The sequence below is a fragment of the Pelophylax lessonae genome (genome assembly GCF_965119305.1).
Source record: "Pelophylax lessonae genome assembly, chromosome: 3".
Classification (NCBI taxonomy): Eukaryota; Metazoa; Chordata; class Amphibia; order Anura; family Ranidae; genus Pelophylax; species Pelophylax lessonae.
This window is the reverse complement of record NC_138770.1, coordinates 539,494,985-539,510,332: the sequence shown is the minus strand read 5'-3', so window position 1 is coordinate 539,510,332 and position 15,348 is coordinate 539,494,985. Positions and strand designations below refer to the sequence as shown.

General features: G+C 38.7%; 1 protein-coding gene across 2 annotated transcripts in view; it reads left to right on the top strand.

The window, feature by feature from the left end:
* Nucleotides 1-1,496: 1,496 nt before the first annotated feature.
* Nucleotides 1,497-15,348, top strand: part of SYNDIG1 (synapse differentiation inducing 1) — a gene marked incomplete at its 5' end in the record, with an annotated part of 253,235 nt that continues 239,383 nt past the window's right edge. For both annotated transcript variants that reach the window (XM_082252064.1, XM_082252065.1), the window contains one exon: nucleotides 1,497-1,976. In XM_082252064.1, coding sequence (XP_082108190.1) covers nucleotides 1,497-1,976 — 480 coding nt within the window. The remainder of the gene's footprint in view (nucleotides 1,977-15,348) is intronic.

Genomic DNA, 15,348 nt, shown 5'->3' with positions numbered 1-15,348 from the left:
AATGGTTTTTTCCTGCCTATCTTTCCCTAATCAGCAGCCAGCACGTTGATGTGTGCTCTGTCCCTGAATCTAAGCAGCATAATGACGCCGCTGCGGCTGCCTCGAACTTATAAAGACTTGGTCACATGCTTCAGACGGCCAATCACAGCTACTGAGACATTTGCAGGCATGGCTGGGATGGCTTAAGGCACACCAGTTAAACGATTGTTGATTGGCTGTTGAAAGCCCGCCATGAAAAGAGCGCCAAAGCATGCAAAACCCGGAAATAAAACGACCGAACACGGATTTTTACCCGAACATACAGTAAAGTGTCCGTGTCCGTGTTCGGGTACAAAAAATCCAATTATTCGGTACGAACACGAATAATACAGTCCGTGTTCGCTCAACACTACATATAAATAAATCATATCAATCAAATAGTGGAAATACTTACAATTCTACATGCTAGCAGAAATATATAGGGACAAAATTTATATATCTTTATTCTAATAAGGTTATTCGTATCCACAAAGTTCAAAGAGATATCTAAAAAGTTAAACAAAATTAAAATAACACAGCATTTAAATAAATAATAAATTTTCTGGAAAATAAGTACGTGTATAAAACAAACTTATAACTCAATCCTGAAGAATATAATGTATTTAGCCAATAAGTTTATTGTTTATGTATTAAACACATATGTAGTTATGACAGAGTACATCTCCATGATAATATGGGTTGATAAATGATTGTAATTGGGTTTATATTCACTTGTGGACTTTTTTTATGTTCAGCTATGATAAAAAAAAAAAAAATGTTTTTCCAAGCGAAATATTATAAATAAAGTGACTAATCTTTCCTTGTAGTCTGTTTGTTGTACACACTTCAAAAAATTGTTCTACTTCAGTGTGACCTTGTCTTAGGTAATGGTTTACTAATTTGGCACTTTCATGTTGGTTTTTAAGCGCACAAGTGGTTCGCAAATAGACTTAAATTTGGACCGACAATTATGAAGACAGTTGCAGAATTTGCATAATGAAATCTGGCACTATATTCATTTGAGTTTTGTGTGCTGTAAAACACAACAAGGCAATTCATCAAATGAATTAATAACTTCTTTTATCTCTTGTCTTTGCCAGCACAGTTACGCAGCAATTCCCCTATTTTTAATGTTATATGTTCATATGAGTAGCGGAGAATTTTCAGATTAAGTTATTTAATTCAATTAAGACATTAAATATCTGTGAGTCATAGTATATGGGTCATAGTTGTTAGAACTAAACACAACTGAATTATAGGGTAAGGTTAAAATGCAACATGTGTTATCAAGCCTAATGACTAAATTACATTGACCTGTCTGAATATTCATTTTAGATGTCGCTGGCTTGCATTCCTGTTTTTCTTACATCATTTATTTTTACTGCTTTCAGGAAAACCAAAGCCATTAGGCAAATGTGACCTGCATTTCCCTCTATAACTGGAGCCACAGAAACAAGCAAAACACACATACACAAAATATGGATGGTTTAATTGAACAGAACAGTGTGCTTATGCATAATAAAATCACAGAGGCTGGGAAAAGGAATGGCTTAATCAACACAAGAAATTTAATGGCGGAGAATAAGGATGGAATGGTGTCGGTTTATCCAACCCCCCAATATCAGAGTCACATTGTTGGAACTATTTCAACACAGACTGCCATAGACAACATAAAAAATGACCCAGTTCAACAATTGTTGGATCCTAACATGCTGCAACAGACTGTGGAGTCCCACTATCGCCCCAACATCATTCTGTATTCTGAGAATGTCTTACGTTCTTGGGGAGAGAATGTCAGCGCGGAGTGCTGTGAAACCACCTTTATTGAAGACAGATCACCAACCAAAGACAGTCTTGACTACCCAGATACCAAGTTCATTGACCTTTCCTCTGAAGACATCAAAATCCACACCCTTTCCTATGATGTGGAAGAGGAAGAGGAATTTCAAGAGTTAGAGGTTAGTTTCACCTGCCAATTGGCTGCCAATCATATCAAAATAAGAATGACTATTGTTGGGAGGGCATATGTCTTTCACAAGAATTCTAATTGTTTTAAGGAGATACGGATCATGAAATGTTATTTTTTTTTTTTTTGCTATTATGTCTTTAAGCACATTTGTTTTAAATGTAATCCATCCATTTTTTAGTCTTGGAAAAAATTGGGAAGAACTAGCAAATTAGTACTGATATTTGGGGCTCTGTTAAAGGGATTTCCCTCTCGAACTGTGTCAATGACAAAGATGTTATCAAACATGAAATGAGAGAAAATATGCAACAGGGACACAGTCATCAATAAAAAGCTAATGGCTGTTCTAACGTTTCCCTGCTATAACCAAAACCTAAAAAATAAAGTTTAGCTGCACATACAGTTTAGACTTTTCTAAATGGAACATAGACACTGATGTTGCTGACCTTCCTTCTGCAATAGCTATTTGCTTGGCTATTATGCAAATCCTCTGGCATCAGTACTTTCACTACACTCTAATGCTCTCAACCTACATGTTCCCACAATCAGGCAGTGAATCTGAAATGAGCCCCCCAGGTTAAGGGAAGCTATTTTGGTACAATTATAGAGACCTCAGATAATGGGCAATCAAGGTAGGTCCCTGGGCCCAGCTATTCCGACTGTAACACATAGAATTAAAGCTACACCCCTCAGCACAAGCTTCCACATGCACACTTGTAGTGCTATGCAATAGAAGGGGTGTATCTGACCCCATCTTATAAACCATAAAGTGCACTGGACAGTGTGGTCAACCTCACCTTGACCTAAAAAACTGCCTATGCAGGTAGGGTGTACCTATAGATAAAAACAAACTGTAAAACTCTGACTAAAGATGCCCTTACTATAGGTGTAGGCCATTTACATATCTCACAAAGACTGACTGGAATACTTCCAGGACATTGCTAAGTGAGTTACTGTATCAGGGGAGCGAAAGCACATGTAAGGAGGTTTGAATCAGAGAAAGAGCTTGCTCCTGTGATGGTGAAGGTAAAAATGAACAGCTAGGCATCTCTTAGCAACATCCTGGGAGTGTTCCAGTCAGGCTTCAGGAGGTCGGTAAATGTCGTACATCTATCGGAAGGTCATTATTTAACCTTAAGGCTCGTACACAGTGAACGAAAATCGGACGAAATATCGTCCAATTTTTCTAGCTCTTGCTCAGCGGTCATAACCGTTTTTATTTGACAGTGCATAATGTTACACAAATTTTCTCACCCAATCTCTTTTTTTTTTCTTGGGACGTTTGATCGCAGAGTGTGATGTAAGTACATATACGTGTAACCCATGAGGCCACATTGGTGTATAGACTTTATATATCCCCTGTACACTGTATGTGTGGATAGAGATAGATAGAGAGAGTGAGAGCTCAGTTCATATTAGTGCAACGAATATAGATACGAATTATCAATTTGTGTTGTTTTTTATTGATAAACTTCCCGGTTGTCAACAACTTCCGATCATGTGCGGTCTTTAATATCCGATTTTTAGCGGACATATTGCATACACATTAAACGAAAATTGGTAGTGCTCCTGAGGACGGACGATGAAAATTTTGGAGTTTGTCCCTCCATTTTTTTTCGTTGAGAATGTCGGAATCAGCTGCTGAAAGTTGTGTACACACTAGCCGAAAATCGTTTGATCTTTCCTCGGACAAAGATTTTCGGCCGATTTTCTACTAGTGTGTACCCCACTTTAGTCAGAGCTGCAAATTTTTTTGTATCTACAGATGTTCCTTACCTCCATAAGAGTTTTTTAATTGTTTTGGTCTGGCTATAAACTTGAACAAAAAAAAAGAAACTAACAGATTCCTCCATCCACACAAAACGAGATGAATGGAAGAATTCCTCTTGCTGGGACATTGGCTATAACCTGATTGAGAAAAGTTCTTCAACATATCCCTTCAACAGAAGTCAATCAAGTTATCGACTTCTGAAAACAGGGACCCCCACATATTGTTAGAAATTCGTCCCTGCTGAACCAGGTTATTTTCAATCAGTGTATGGCCAACTTTAGGCTACCCAATTGCTATAACAGTTAAATTGTGGAAAGAGTATATGAATAGAGTTTGTAAGTAAAGTGTCTATCTAATGGGGTTCTGATCTTTGTGACTTCAGCTGGGCTTTAAATGCTTCCTTCCCTGCTTTCTGTATAGTATGGATGAACTCTGGCTTACTGTCAAATTCTATAAAAACATTTTCACCAACAATACTTTGTTTTTTGGAGAAAGCATATGTAGCACAATGTTTTTATGGCATCATTGATTTAAATATCCCATATATCTGCAAGGAAATATTTATTTGTTGACTTATTCAATCCTTTTTCATGATGTGAACAAACAACATATTGTAGTTGTGGCCTGGTGCAGCTTCATCACTGATGTACCCTACTGGTTTGCTTTGCTATATTTTAACCAGGTTTTATATATAACTGCTGTATATTTTAAGGAAAATAATTGACATGAGATGATAATATGACATGTTGCGCCAGTAATTTGATTTAGAAGTATAATGATGAGTTGAGGTTTGATGAGTTGTCACTTCTAATAATACTTATCACTTGTCACTTATCATCTGCCACTTCTCATACTGATCATTGTTGTTTTTCTGTGACAAGTGAGGGTGGACCGTAGAAAATTCCAACCTAAAATAGACACTGAGGCATAAGCCAAGGCTAGTTCCTAAGCATTTTAATTAATGGACCGTATTTATCGGGGTATAACACACACAGGCGTATAACACTCACCTTCATTTTAAGAGGGAAGTTTCAGGAAAAAAATTTAATTTTAAATAAAGAACTTTGAAGCAAAATAAGGGTAGCTCAGAACTTTTTTAAATTAATATCTATACCACTTATAAGGTAAATATCGTAATAGTAACACATATTAAACAGCCCCCCTGCAAATTCCTCAGCCCCCTGCAAATTCCTCAGCCCCCCTGCACATTACACAGACCCCCGTGCACATTACACAGATCCCTGGCACATTACACAGACCCCCTGCACATTACACAGACCCCCTGCATATTACACAGAACCCCTTCACATTATACAGTCCCCCTGCACATTACGCAGCCCCCTTTACATTTCATAGCCCCCCTTTACATTACACAGCCCCCCTATACATTGCACAGCCCACCTGCACTTCTAGGAGACCCCCAGTCTCCTGGGACAACCCTGCCAATGTACTCCAAAGTAAAAAAAAAAAATCACTGCCAGCCCCTTTACATAGATCCTTCCTACATTGTGACATTGTTATTGTAAAGAGCAAAGGGCTATATCGGTGCTGGATCAACCGCTATGAGACAGAAATCAAACAAAAGGTATAAAATAGAAGATATTTTATTTAGAATACATCTAATAAAATACTATACAGCAAGTAAAGTAAACTGACAAACACATATAAATAGAGACACAAAACATATGTGGACCTCACAATATACCCTACCCACACAAGGTAAGGGTGTCCAATGCATTTCGCCTACTCGGCTTCTTCAGGGAAGGGTAGGTGTAGAGGTTTCACAATATTATTATAAAATCAGAGAGGGTCCCATAAATAGAGGAACGGAAGCCGCCTATAGATATTTCAAAAAAGGCTGCTGTGAGTGCAGACTGTATGGGCTGGAGGGGCTTATCAGCACATGTCAAGGGTCGCTAGTATGGCTTACCCATGAGGTCTTTTACAGCATCCTTCTCAGACTTTCAAAAAATTCCCTGGAGAGAGACGTTGTCTGAGGGCTGTGTATGTGCCAATGAGGAAGGGCTCTAATTTTTGGTGCCTTGCGGTTTAATGCCCCAGCCTCTCTGCATGCCTCTACCCCGACTATGGTGGAATAATACGTTTTTCCTGTCTAAAGCCCTGGTGTTTTGAAATCCATTCTTTGTCGGAAATAAATAGTACCACTGATTTTTTCACTTGTCTCAGGTTCTGAGACAAGTGCGATTTAATGTTATGCTGTTGGCAATTCAGCTTTTTTGAAATATCTATAGGCGGCTTCCTTTCCTCTATATATGGGACCATCTCTGATTTTATAATAATATTGTGAATCCTCTATACCTACCCTTCCCTGAAGAAGCCGAGTAGGCGAAATGCATTGGACACCCTTACCTTGCGCCACTATAGGGCATTAATTTATGTACCTGTATGGGGCGGGGTGTGGGTAGGGTATATTGTGAGGTCCACATATGTTTTGTGTCTCTACTTGTATGTGTTTGTCTGTTTACTGTACTTGCTGTATAGTATTTTATTAGATGTATTCTAAATAAAATATCTTCTATTTTATACCTTTTGTTTGATTTCTGTCTCATAGCAGTTGATCCAGCACCGATATAGCCCTTTGCTCTTTAAAATTGTTTTTTGATTACTCTCTTTGGGGTGATGGTGCAGAAATGTGATTGTGTGGATGTAAAAACATTTTTTGGGAAAAACATTTTTTTTTTTGTATATTGGTATTGTAAACCGATGCCTCTAAAAACCTTATTAGCTCGGTACATTCATGGCCAGTCACGTGGCTACTTTGGAGGAGGAGGAGGAGCGGCTGGAGAAGAGTGACCAGAAAGAACAAATCCAATAAGGTTTTTACAGGCATCGGGTTACAATGACACTGACACAATGTAGGAAGAATCTATAAAAAGGGTCTGGCAGTGATTCTTTTTTTTAACTTTAGAGTACACTGACAGGGCTGCCCCAGGGCCAGGAGAGGCAGGGTGGCCAGCCTAACAACCCCCCCCCCCCCAATGTGTGGTACACACCCTCACCCCCACTCCATCAGCATGCCACTGACTAGCAAGCAAGGTCCAGATTACCGGTAAATCAGGAGTTATGTGATTTTAAAATATCGGCTTATAACACGCAGGTATTATTTGCACTCTATTTTCAGGGGGAAAAGTGCGTGTTATACGCCGATAAATACAGTATTTCAAGATGCAGAATAGCATGAGTTTTTTTTAATTCAACATTAGTGCAAAGTTTGCTGTTACATATATTTAAAGCTCTAATTCTTGCAGTCAGATTCTCGCACAATATGGCCAGTGTAAGCATAGCTGTATAACATCATTAGTTGGGTGGGTTGAAAGAGATTATATAAATGCAAGGTTTGTCTACATGCACGCCACTGAATAAACATGTCAGGGAAGGAAATTAACTTCTGAGGAGCATTGTTAGCAGTTGCATGATAAGTAAATAATCAGATGAGTCTTGGAATGGAGGAATACACATGCCAAACTGTGCCGCCTCCCCAAGACGTATGAGCATTATTTGTCAGCAGAACCCCCCCCCCCCCACCAAAAAAAATAAAATTTGGCCACTAATCTGCCTGGTTACCCCTAAGCATAAATTCTGCCTTCTCCCAGTCCAAATCTCTGCCCCTCCACCCCCCACATCTTCCAGGCACAAATGCCTCCCACCAAAAAATGACCCCTCCTAGCATAAATCTTCCACCCCTCAAATTTCCCCTCTGAGTATACATTCCCCCCCCAATCCAAATCCCCCTCCTAGCACAAATATTCTGCCCCATCCCCCTTCCTAGCACAAACACCTCCCAATCATCCCTACTAGCACAAATTCTCCCCCCTCTACCATATCACCTGTTCTAACACAAACCCCCTAAATCGACCACAACGTTAGTTTCTTTTGCGTTCAACCCAGCGGGCTGAACAAAAAAAAATGAGGAGGTCACTATACTAACAATGCGATATTAGTACAGCATTCTCTCTGCTCAGGGCCGGCCCTACATTGGATCCCGCTGATTTCATTGGACTCATGCAGCATTTGAAAATGGGCAGCAAATTGATTCCCAAGATTTTTTTTTTCCAGTAGTTTTGTGTGTCATCAGTTTGCGGCACGTTACGAGTGGCATTTCTTCATCTCATACAGCCATCTGTAGTGCAAACTGATGAGTATGAAGAGGCAGAGCGTCTCCTCTGGGGAACGTGGTGTGCAAAATGACGTCAGACATCTGCGCACTCCATTTCACGCAGGGCAGGCTGGATCTTCTAGGGTGGTGGCCTGCGGCAGACAAAGGAGTAACAGGAGGACTGAGGACAGACAGTGGGTGTTTGGTGGACCAGTCCAGTAGTGAGTTATGGAAGAAGATAACAGTTTATATAATATTTTATAAGTGTTATATTTATATTAAAAAAATGGATGTGGGGGCATTTTGGTAGTCATTATTTTTTTTTTTTTGGGGGGGGTGTGGGGGGGCAGCATTTTTCATTCCTGGACCCATGCAGCACAATGGCCAGCCCTGTCTCCACTGTGCTATTGTATTCTGACATGGCGACCACCCCCTCTCCAGAACACACAGGCCAGCATTTGCAGCCATTGGCTGCTAGTGCTGATCAGATGGCGATTGGCTGCTAGTTTTCCAGCTCGTGAACTCGACTTCTATCTGACAAGCAACTGTACACAAATGTTGGATGACTTCCATTGTAACTGTGTGTACAGGGCTTAACACTTGCTGTTCTACTGTAGCTTCTCTTATCTAGAAGCTTATCTATTAGCTATCTGCTAATCTCAAAACCTTGTCAGGCAATCAATCCCCCCACCCATGGCTGACTAGGAAAGGCAGGAAGGGAATTTTCAGTTTTCACTAATGGTAAAAGGGTATTTTAACCACTTGCCGTCTGCCCGCCGGCATTTTACTGCGGCAGGGCTGCTCGGCTGCATCAAATCACGTAGTAATACATGACTGGAGTGCATGTGTTTAGACATAGCGTAAGGCGGGCCACGGGAGGAGAGGCGGCGATCGCCGGCTTCCTCCCACAATTGTCCGGGAAACGGAAAGAAGTCCCGCCTGCTTATGTAAACAAAGCAGGCGGATCTTCTCTCAGACAGACAGGGAGAGATCAGCAGTTTCAGCTAAGCTGAAACTGCGATCTATCTGTGCCTGTCACAGAACCCCCACACACACACACACAGCGAGTAAGCACACAGGCTTACATTTAACCCCTTTGATCACCCCCAGCATTAACCCCTTCCCTGCCTGTGTCATTTATACAGTAACAGTGCATATTATTTAGCACTGATTACTGTATTAGTGTCACTGGTCCTCAAAAAGTGTCAAAAATGTCAGTGAGGGGTCCGATCTGTATGCCGCAATGTCGCAGTCCTGCTAAAAATCACAGATCGCCGCCATTACTAATAAAAAAAATAAATAATAAAATAAAAAGTCCAAAAATCTATCCCGTAGTTTGTAAATGCTATAACTTTTGTGCAAACCAATTAAAATACGCTTTTTGGGATTTTTTTTTACCAAAAATATGTAGCAGAATACAAATTGGCCTAAACTGATAAAAAAAATGTATTTTTAATATTTTTTTATTGGGAATGTTTTATAGCAGAAAGTAAAAAATATGGCGTTTTTTTTTCAGAATTGTCACTCTTTTTTTTTTTGTTTATTGCGCAAAATCTAAAAACTGCAAAGGTGATCAAATACCACCAAAAGAAAGCTCTATTTGTTGGAAAAAAAGAAGATCAATTTTATTTGGGTACAGTGTCACACGACAATTTTCCGTTAAAGTAACGCAGTGCCGAATCGCAAAAAATGGCCTGGTCATTAAGGGGGCAAATCCTTCCTGGGCTGAAGTGGTTAAGACCTTTCTAAGTGACATTCATTTCTATATCAAGTGTATACATAACATATGTGATGAAGAAAGAAAAAGATGTGAGACTTTATCTGACTTTACAATGGAACTACACTGCACCTGAGCACCACAAACCAAAAACACTATTGAATTCATTTTTAATATTCAAAGCAAACTCACCTATCCATCCATGTCTCAATGTTTTATGTTGTTGAGAAATCATTTTGAAATACACTCCCCTAGCATTTCTGGCCATGGCCACCTTGAATAAGAGCAGATGATTCTCAACGCTGTTATTTCCTGGAATCCATCTATGCTTAGCTCGGGCATGCAGGCAGGAGGGTGTTCTTAGATGAGAAACACCCTCCTTCCCTTTTGAAGACTCCTGGGGCTTATAACTTTAGTAACGGAAGAAATGTAAAAAAAAGAAAAAACAAGTTTAAAAAAAGTAAACATGATATATCTATTTACTAATGCTAGCAGGATAAGCATTAACAATTGTCAATGCTGACTGAATGCTGAGAGAGTAAAGTTTCACTTAAAGGTAGGCCTTTTCCTTTGCATATAATCTCATAATAAATGCATGATTACAGGTTGAATACACCTGAAAATGAGTTTGTCCCTATAAAAAGAACAGTTAGTAATTTCAATGTAAGCTATTTTTAAGGGAAGCTGTCACATGTGAGATCTTCCAATGCCCAGGGAAAGGGTTTGGAAGAAAGGATTTAGAGGAAATCAGATTTATTTCTCTGTATTCCAATTTCCTTTTAGACATTTGTTTCTAGCTTCTGTTAATGATAACAACAAAATATTCAAGTTCGAAATTCCATTATCTGACAATTATAAATTGCAATTTAAAATTCGGTATGCAAGCTTAAACTAGTACAGAATCTTCATTCACAATATGCTGAAATAATTACAAAATTATACATTGTTTCATACCTTTATTATCACAACTTTCAATATAAATAGCAATGCTCCCATTGTAGTGCTGACTGATTATTCACTTCCATATTGCCAACGGCATACATTGTATAATACAATTAAAGAAATAATAGAAATGATCTGTCTATAGTTCCATATCTCGCCTAAATTACAACTTCGTATATGAAAAATGGCCATAATAGATGTTTTTTACAATTGTTCTGTGAAGCAGGAGAAGCATCAACATGCCTTTTTAATTGCTATCTTTCATCTGTATAGAATTAATTAATGACCCCTTTATTAAAGAGACCCCTTTCTGGCACAGTGACAGGTTTTGACAGATCTTTTGACAGAACAATTGCACAATCCAATGATGCTCACCAGCCCTGCATTGCCCCGTGGTTCTTGGTTTTAATCAATAATATTTTATTGAAAGGTAGTAAGTACAACATATTACAGTACCAAGAACAAATTTAAACACATACAAAAAGAATAATTGATCACCAGGACCCATTGATCGGCTCCATCATTCACGTAAGAGAGTTCTGTGTTGGTAAACCGCACAGAGCTCTGTACACAGACAGGAGATCTTGCTGTATTTTTATTCCCTGCAAAGCAGGGGAAAAAAACAACAAGATCACATAGTAAAAGCAGTACATATTACTCACATTACACAGTGTTAGGCACACAGTTAACCCCTTGATCACCCCTAGATGTTAACCCCTTCCCAGCCAGTGTCATTAGTACAGTGACAGTGTAGAGTATTAGCACTGATCACTGAATTAGTGTCACTATTGATGTCAGAGTCAGTTAGTCAATTAGTGTACCCCCCCCCCCCCCAGTTAGTGTCAGCTAGTGTCAGATTTCCCACCACGCTATCACAATCCCACTAAAAGTAGCTGATCACCGCCATTACTAGTATTAAAAAATTATTATTTAAAAAAATCCAGTACTATACTGTAGTTTGTATAATACGCTATAACTGTCACGTAAACCAAATAATATACACTGAGGGGATTTTTTTTTTTTATCAAAGACATGTAGCAGAATACATGAAGAAATTAGATTTTTAACATTTTTATTGGATATGTTTTATAGCAGAAAGTAAAAAATATTGTTTTTTTTTTTTCAATTTTTTTTTCTTTTTTTGTTTTATAAAATAAAAATAAAAAAACCCAGTGGTGATCAAATACCACCAAAAGAATGGCCTATTTGTATGAAAAAAATATATACATTTTATTTGTATACAGTGTTGCATGACTGTGCAATTGTCAGTTAAATAGCGCAGTGTCGGAAAGCAAAAAATGGCCTGGACATAAAGGGGTAAAACTTTTCAGAGGGCAAGTAGTTAAGGCCCTGTAGGGCTAAAACATGTCAGCTGGCTCAATTTCGGAATGCATGCACACCTTTGGATTGAATAAAGATTGATTTCTTTTCTCACCTTGTTGCCGATTCCACTTTAACAAGGCTTTTCTGTCCAGACAACGGCCGCTCACTGAATATTTTCTCTTTTCTTTTATCATGGCTGATAATTGTCCCAAAATAGGTGCTATGGCATCCTTATTAAGTGTAAAGTTACTTGCCTTTCTTCTTCTAATTGTTGGTTTTCTGAACTAATCTGTATTCAGAATTTCATCTTTTAGAGAGGATGGACCATTGTATGAGTGAATTCTCAACTGTAATTAACTAACTTTGATACATCTAGTAATATAGAGAACTATATCCTTTTCTATCCTTTTCTACAATTTTATTTATTTATTTATCCTTACAATATACTCAGAGGTCAGCTAGCCCTTTTTAGCCCTTTTTAATGGCTATGTTTAATGCCTGTAAGTTTTAACTCGGTACATTCTTGCTATAACCCAAGAACTGGTCCTTAGGTTTTTTATTATTACAGTGATAGCAATTGCACATTGGTAAAATCCCAATTATAATTAGTTATAGTAAAAATTGCTTCAACTTTAAAGGTAGTTGACTATGTCCTAGGGTTCATTTTATTTTCGTTTATACTTACTTTTAAATTTTGTTTTTGTTGAATTTTAGATACACATCAGGCAACCTTGTACACAGAATAAATTAAGTATGGTACAAATATCTGAATAATTTAAAAGGTATTTGATAACGATTTGGGGTTCATTTTATTTTCGTTTTTTAAAGTTTCCATTCATTTTAAATCCTACTGTCAAATTTAAAATAAACATAGACAACCATCACAAAGACAGGATTTTAAAAATATTACAGATTTCTGAATAATTTAGTCAAGGAAATAACCTCAGTGTTTCTGCAAATTCTTAACCTAATTTACTCTAGACTTCTGTAAATCAGCCAGATTAGTCACATTATTGGAATGGCAAATACAATGGTAATCACATCGATATTGCTTTGTTAATATAAAAGAGAGGCAAGTGAGATGAATTAAAAATGTATATTGTGGTTGTCAAAGATTCAGGGTGCTTTTCTCATTGTTAATTTTATTTTGTTGGATACAGTGTAATTTTTCTAGATTAGCGTATTCAGACATACTGTATATTTGCTCCATTATCAAGATTACATTAATAAATATGAGTCACATAATACATTTTTTGATTTTGATCAAGATGGTGATCCGTACTATACTAGTAATGGCGGTGATCAGTGATTTAGTGGGACTTTGATAGTGTGGCGGACAATCTAGCGATACCTGGCACTGGCTGGGAGGGATGCTAACTGATGTCGCTAGTGACACTAATACAGTGATCAGTGATAATACTGACCGCTATACCAGGGACTGGCTTGAAAAAGGTTAAAATCAAGGGGCAAACAAGGGGTTAACTGTGTGCCTAACAAGTGTAATGTGTGCTGCTTTTTCTAACAGACTGCTTTTTCTCAGTGAACTTAGAGTTGGTTTCAGGGAGAAGAAACAAACAGATCACTATCTGTGTACAGAGTTCTGTGTGTTTGTCAACACAGAAGTCTGTGCTGGGGTTGGCCAATCACAGCATGGGTCAGCAGGGGGCGCAAGCATGCTTGTCAAACCAGAAGATATACTGCAACATACGGGTACGTTGTGGTGCCTGACTGTGCCGCCCGCTCGTATATCTAAACTTGAATCTTACTAATGCTTTGTATGGGGGCAATATTATGGGGTTGGTTTACTAAAGGCAAAAGGACTGTTCATTTTGCAAGGGAATGGTCACTTAGCTTAGTGAAAATAGTGAAAATTCACTGTGCAAAGAATATCCAAACACGTGCACAAGGGAAAAAATAATTATTTTTGCTTGCACGTGATTCGATGTTGGAATTCAGCAAAGCTTGACCTCATTCACTAAGCTAAGAGGAAATTGCCTTGAAAGGTGAAAATTCCCTCGCAGAGTAAACTGCCTATTTGCATTTACCCCTATGTTTTTCTAGCTGGGGTCTTTCTGTATGCAAAAAAGCATCACATCTAGAAGCTGTAGTCTGGCTTTGTATCTTATATTCAGTTTGAGAAGCACTATCTGTAGCCATTTTTTAGTGGATTGACCGTTGAATAGGTTAAAACATCTACCTAGGAGTCATATTGAGTTGCAATGGGTCAGGGCCCTCAGTAAGTCATGCTGGTTGTCTTTATAATTCTGGGGAAAGAGTTAGCCCTCGTTCACACTGAACTCGCACGATTTCAAACCCGCATGTCAGTGCGAGTTGGGGGCGATTTGACAGACCTCTGTGCGGGTTCCTGCACAGAGGTCTATTGAAATCGCCCCCCGGTAGTCGTCAAAAGTAGTGCAGGATCTACTTTTCGGAATCAGAGTGGTGCCACAAAGTCAATGTTGCACTGATTCGGACGGTGCTGTTGCAGGCAATGGGCTCCGATTTGGCATGCAATTTAAAAATGTCAATTCGCATGTCAAAATGGCCCGATATGAATGGAGGGTTAGGGACAAATGTGTGGGGGCCATATTTAACCAATTGCCAACCAGTCGCTATCGATATACGACAGCAGGTAGACAGGTTCTGATCCTGGGGTCGCCCACTCGCCAGTGGGGAAGCTGAACCACGGGGCCGGCGGCTTCAATTGCCACCTGGCACTTGCGATCGCTCCCCGTGAAGAGAGAATGGCGGTCTGCTGTTGCTGTTGTTGTTGTTGTTGTTGCTGCTATCAACACATTGCTCCTGTGTTCCTCCTATTTAGGAACACAGGTCTCTGTGTTGATGTCACATGCCCATCCCTCTCACAGTTAGAAAACACCCCCTAGGCTCACATTTAACCTTTTGATCGCCCCTTGGTTAACCCCTTCCCTGCCAGTGTCATTATTACAGTAGCAGTGCATATTTTTAGCAATGATTACTGTAGTAATGTCACTGGTCTCCCCACAAGTGTAAAAAAAATGACAGTTAGGGGTCTGATCTGTCCACCGCAATGTCGCAGTCCAGCTAAAAATCGCTGATCCCTGCCATTACTAGTAAAAAAAGAAATAAATAGATTTTTCTACCAAACAATACGTAGCAGAATACAAATTGGCCAAAAATGATGAAAAAAATAGATTTTATTATTTTTTTTTATTTTTTTGGGAATGTTATATAGCAGAAAGTGAAAATATTGGGATTTTTTTCCAGACTTGTCGCATTTTTTTGTTTGATGAATGATTGATAAACCCACGCTAGGAACAAAAATGTGCTAAAAAGTTTCTTGTGAAAAAAATAGCTAAACTTAGGAAAATGGTGTACCAGAAAAACAGCGCTCGCAAAAAAAATTTTTTTTAGTCTTAAAGTGCAGTAAAGTTAAATATAGTTAATTAAGTGCAATAAATACCCATGTTTATAGCGCAAAAAAATAAAAATCGCACAGGTGATCAAATATCACC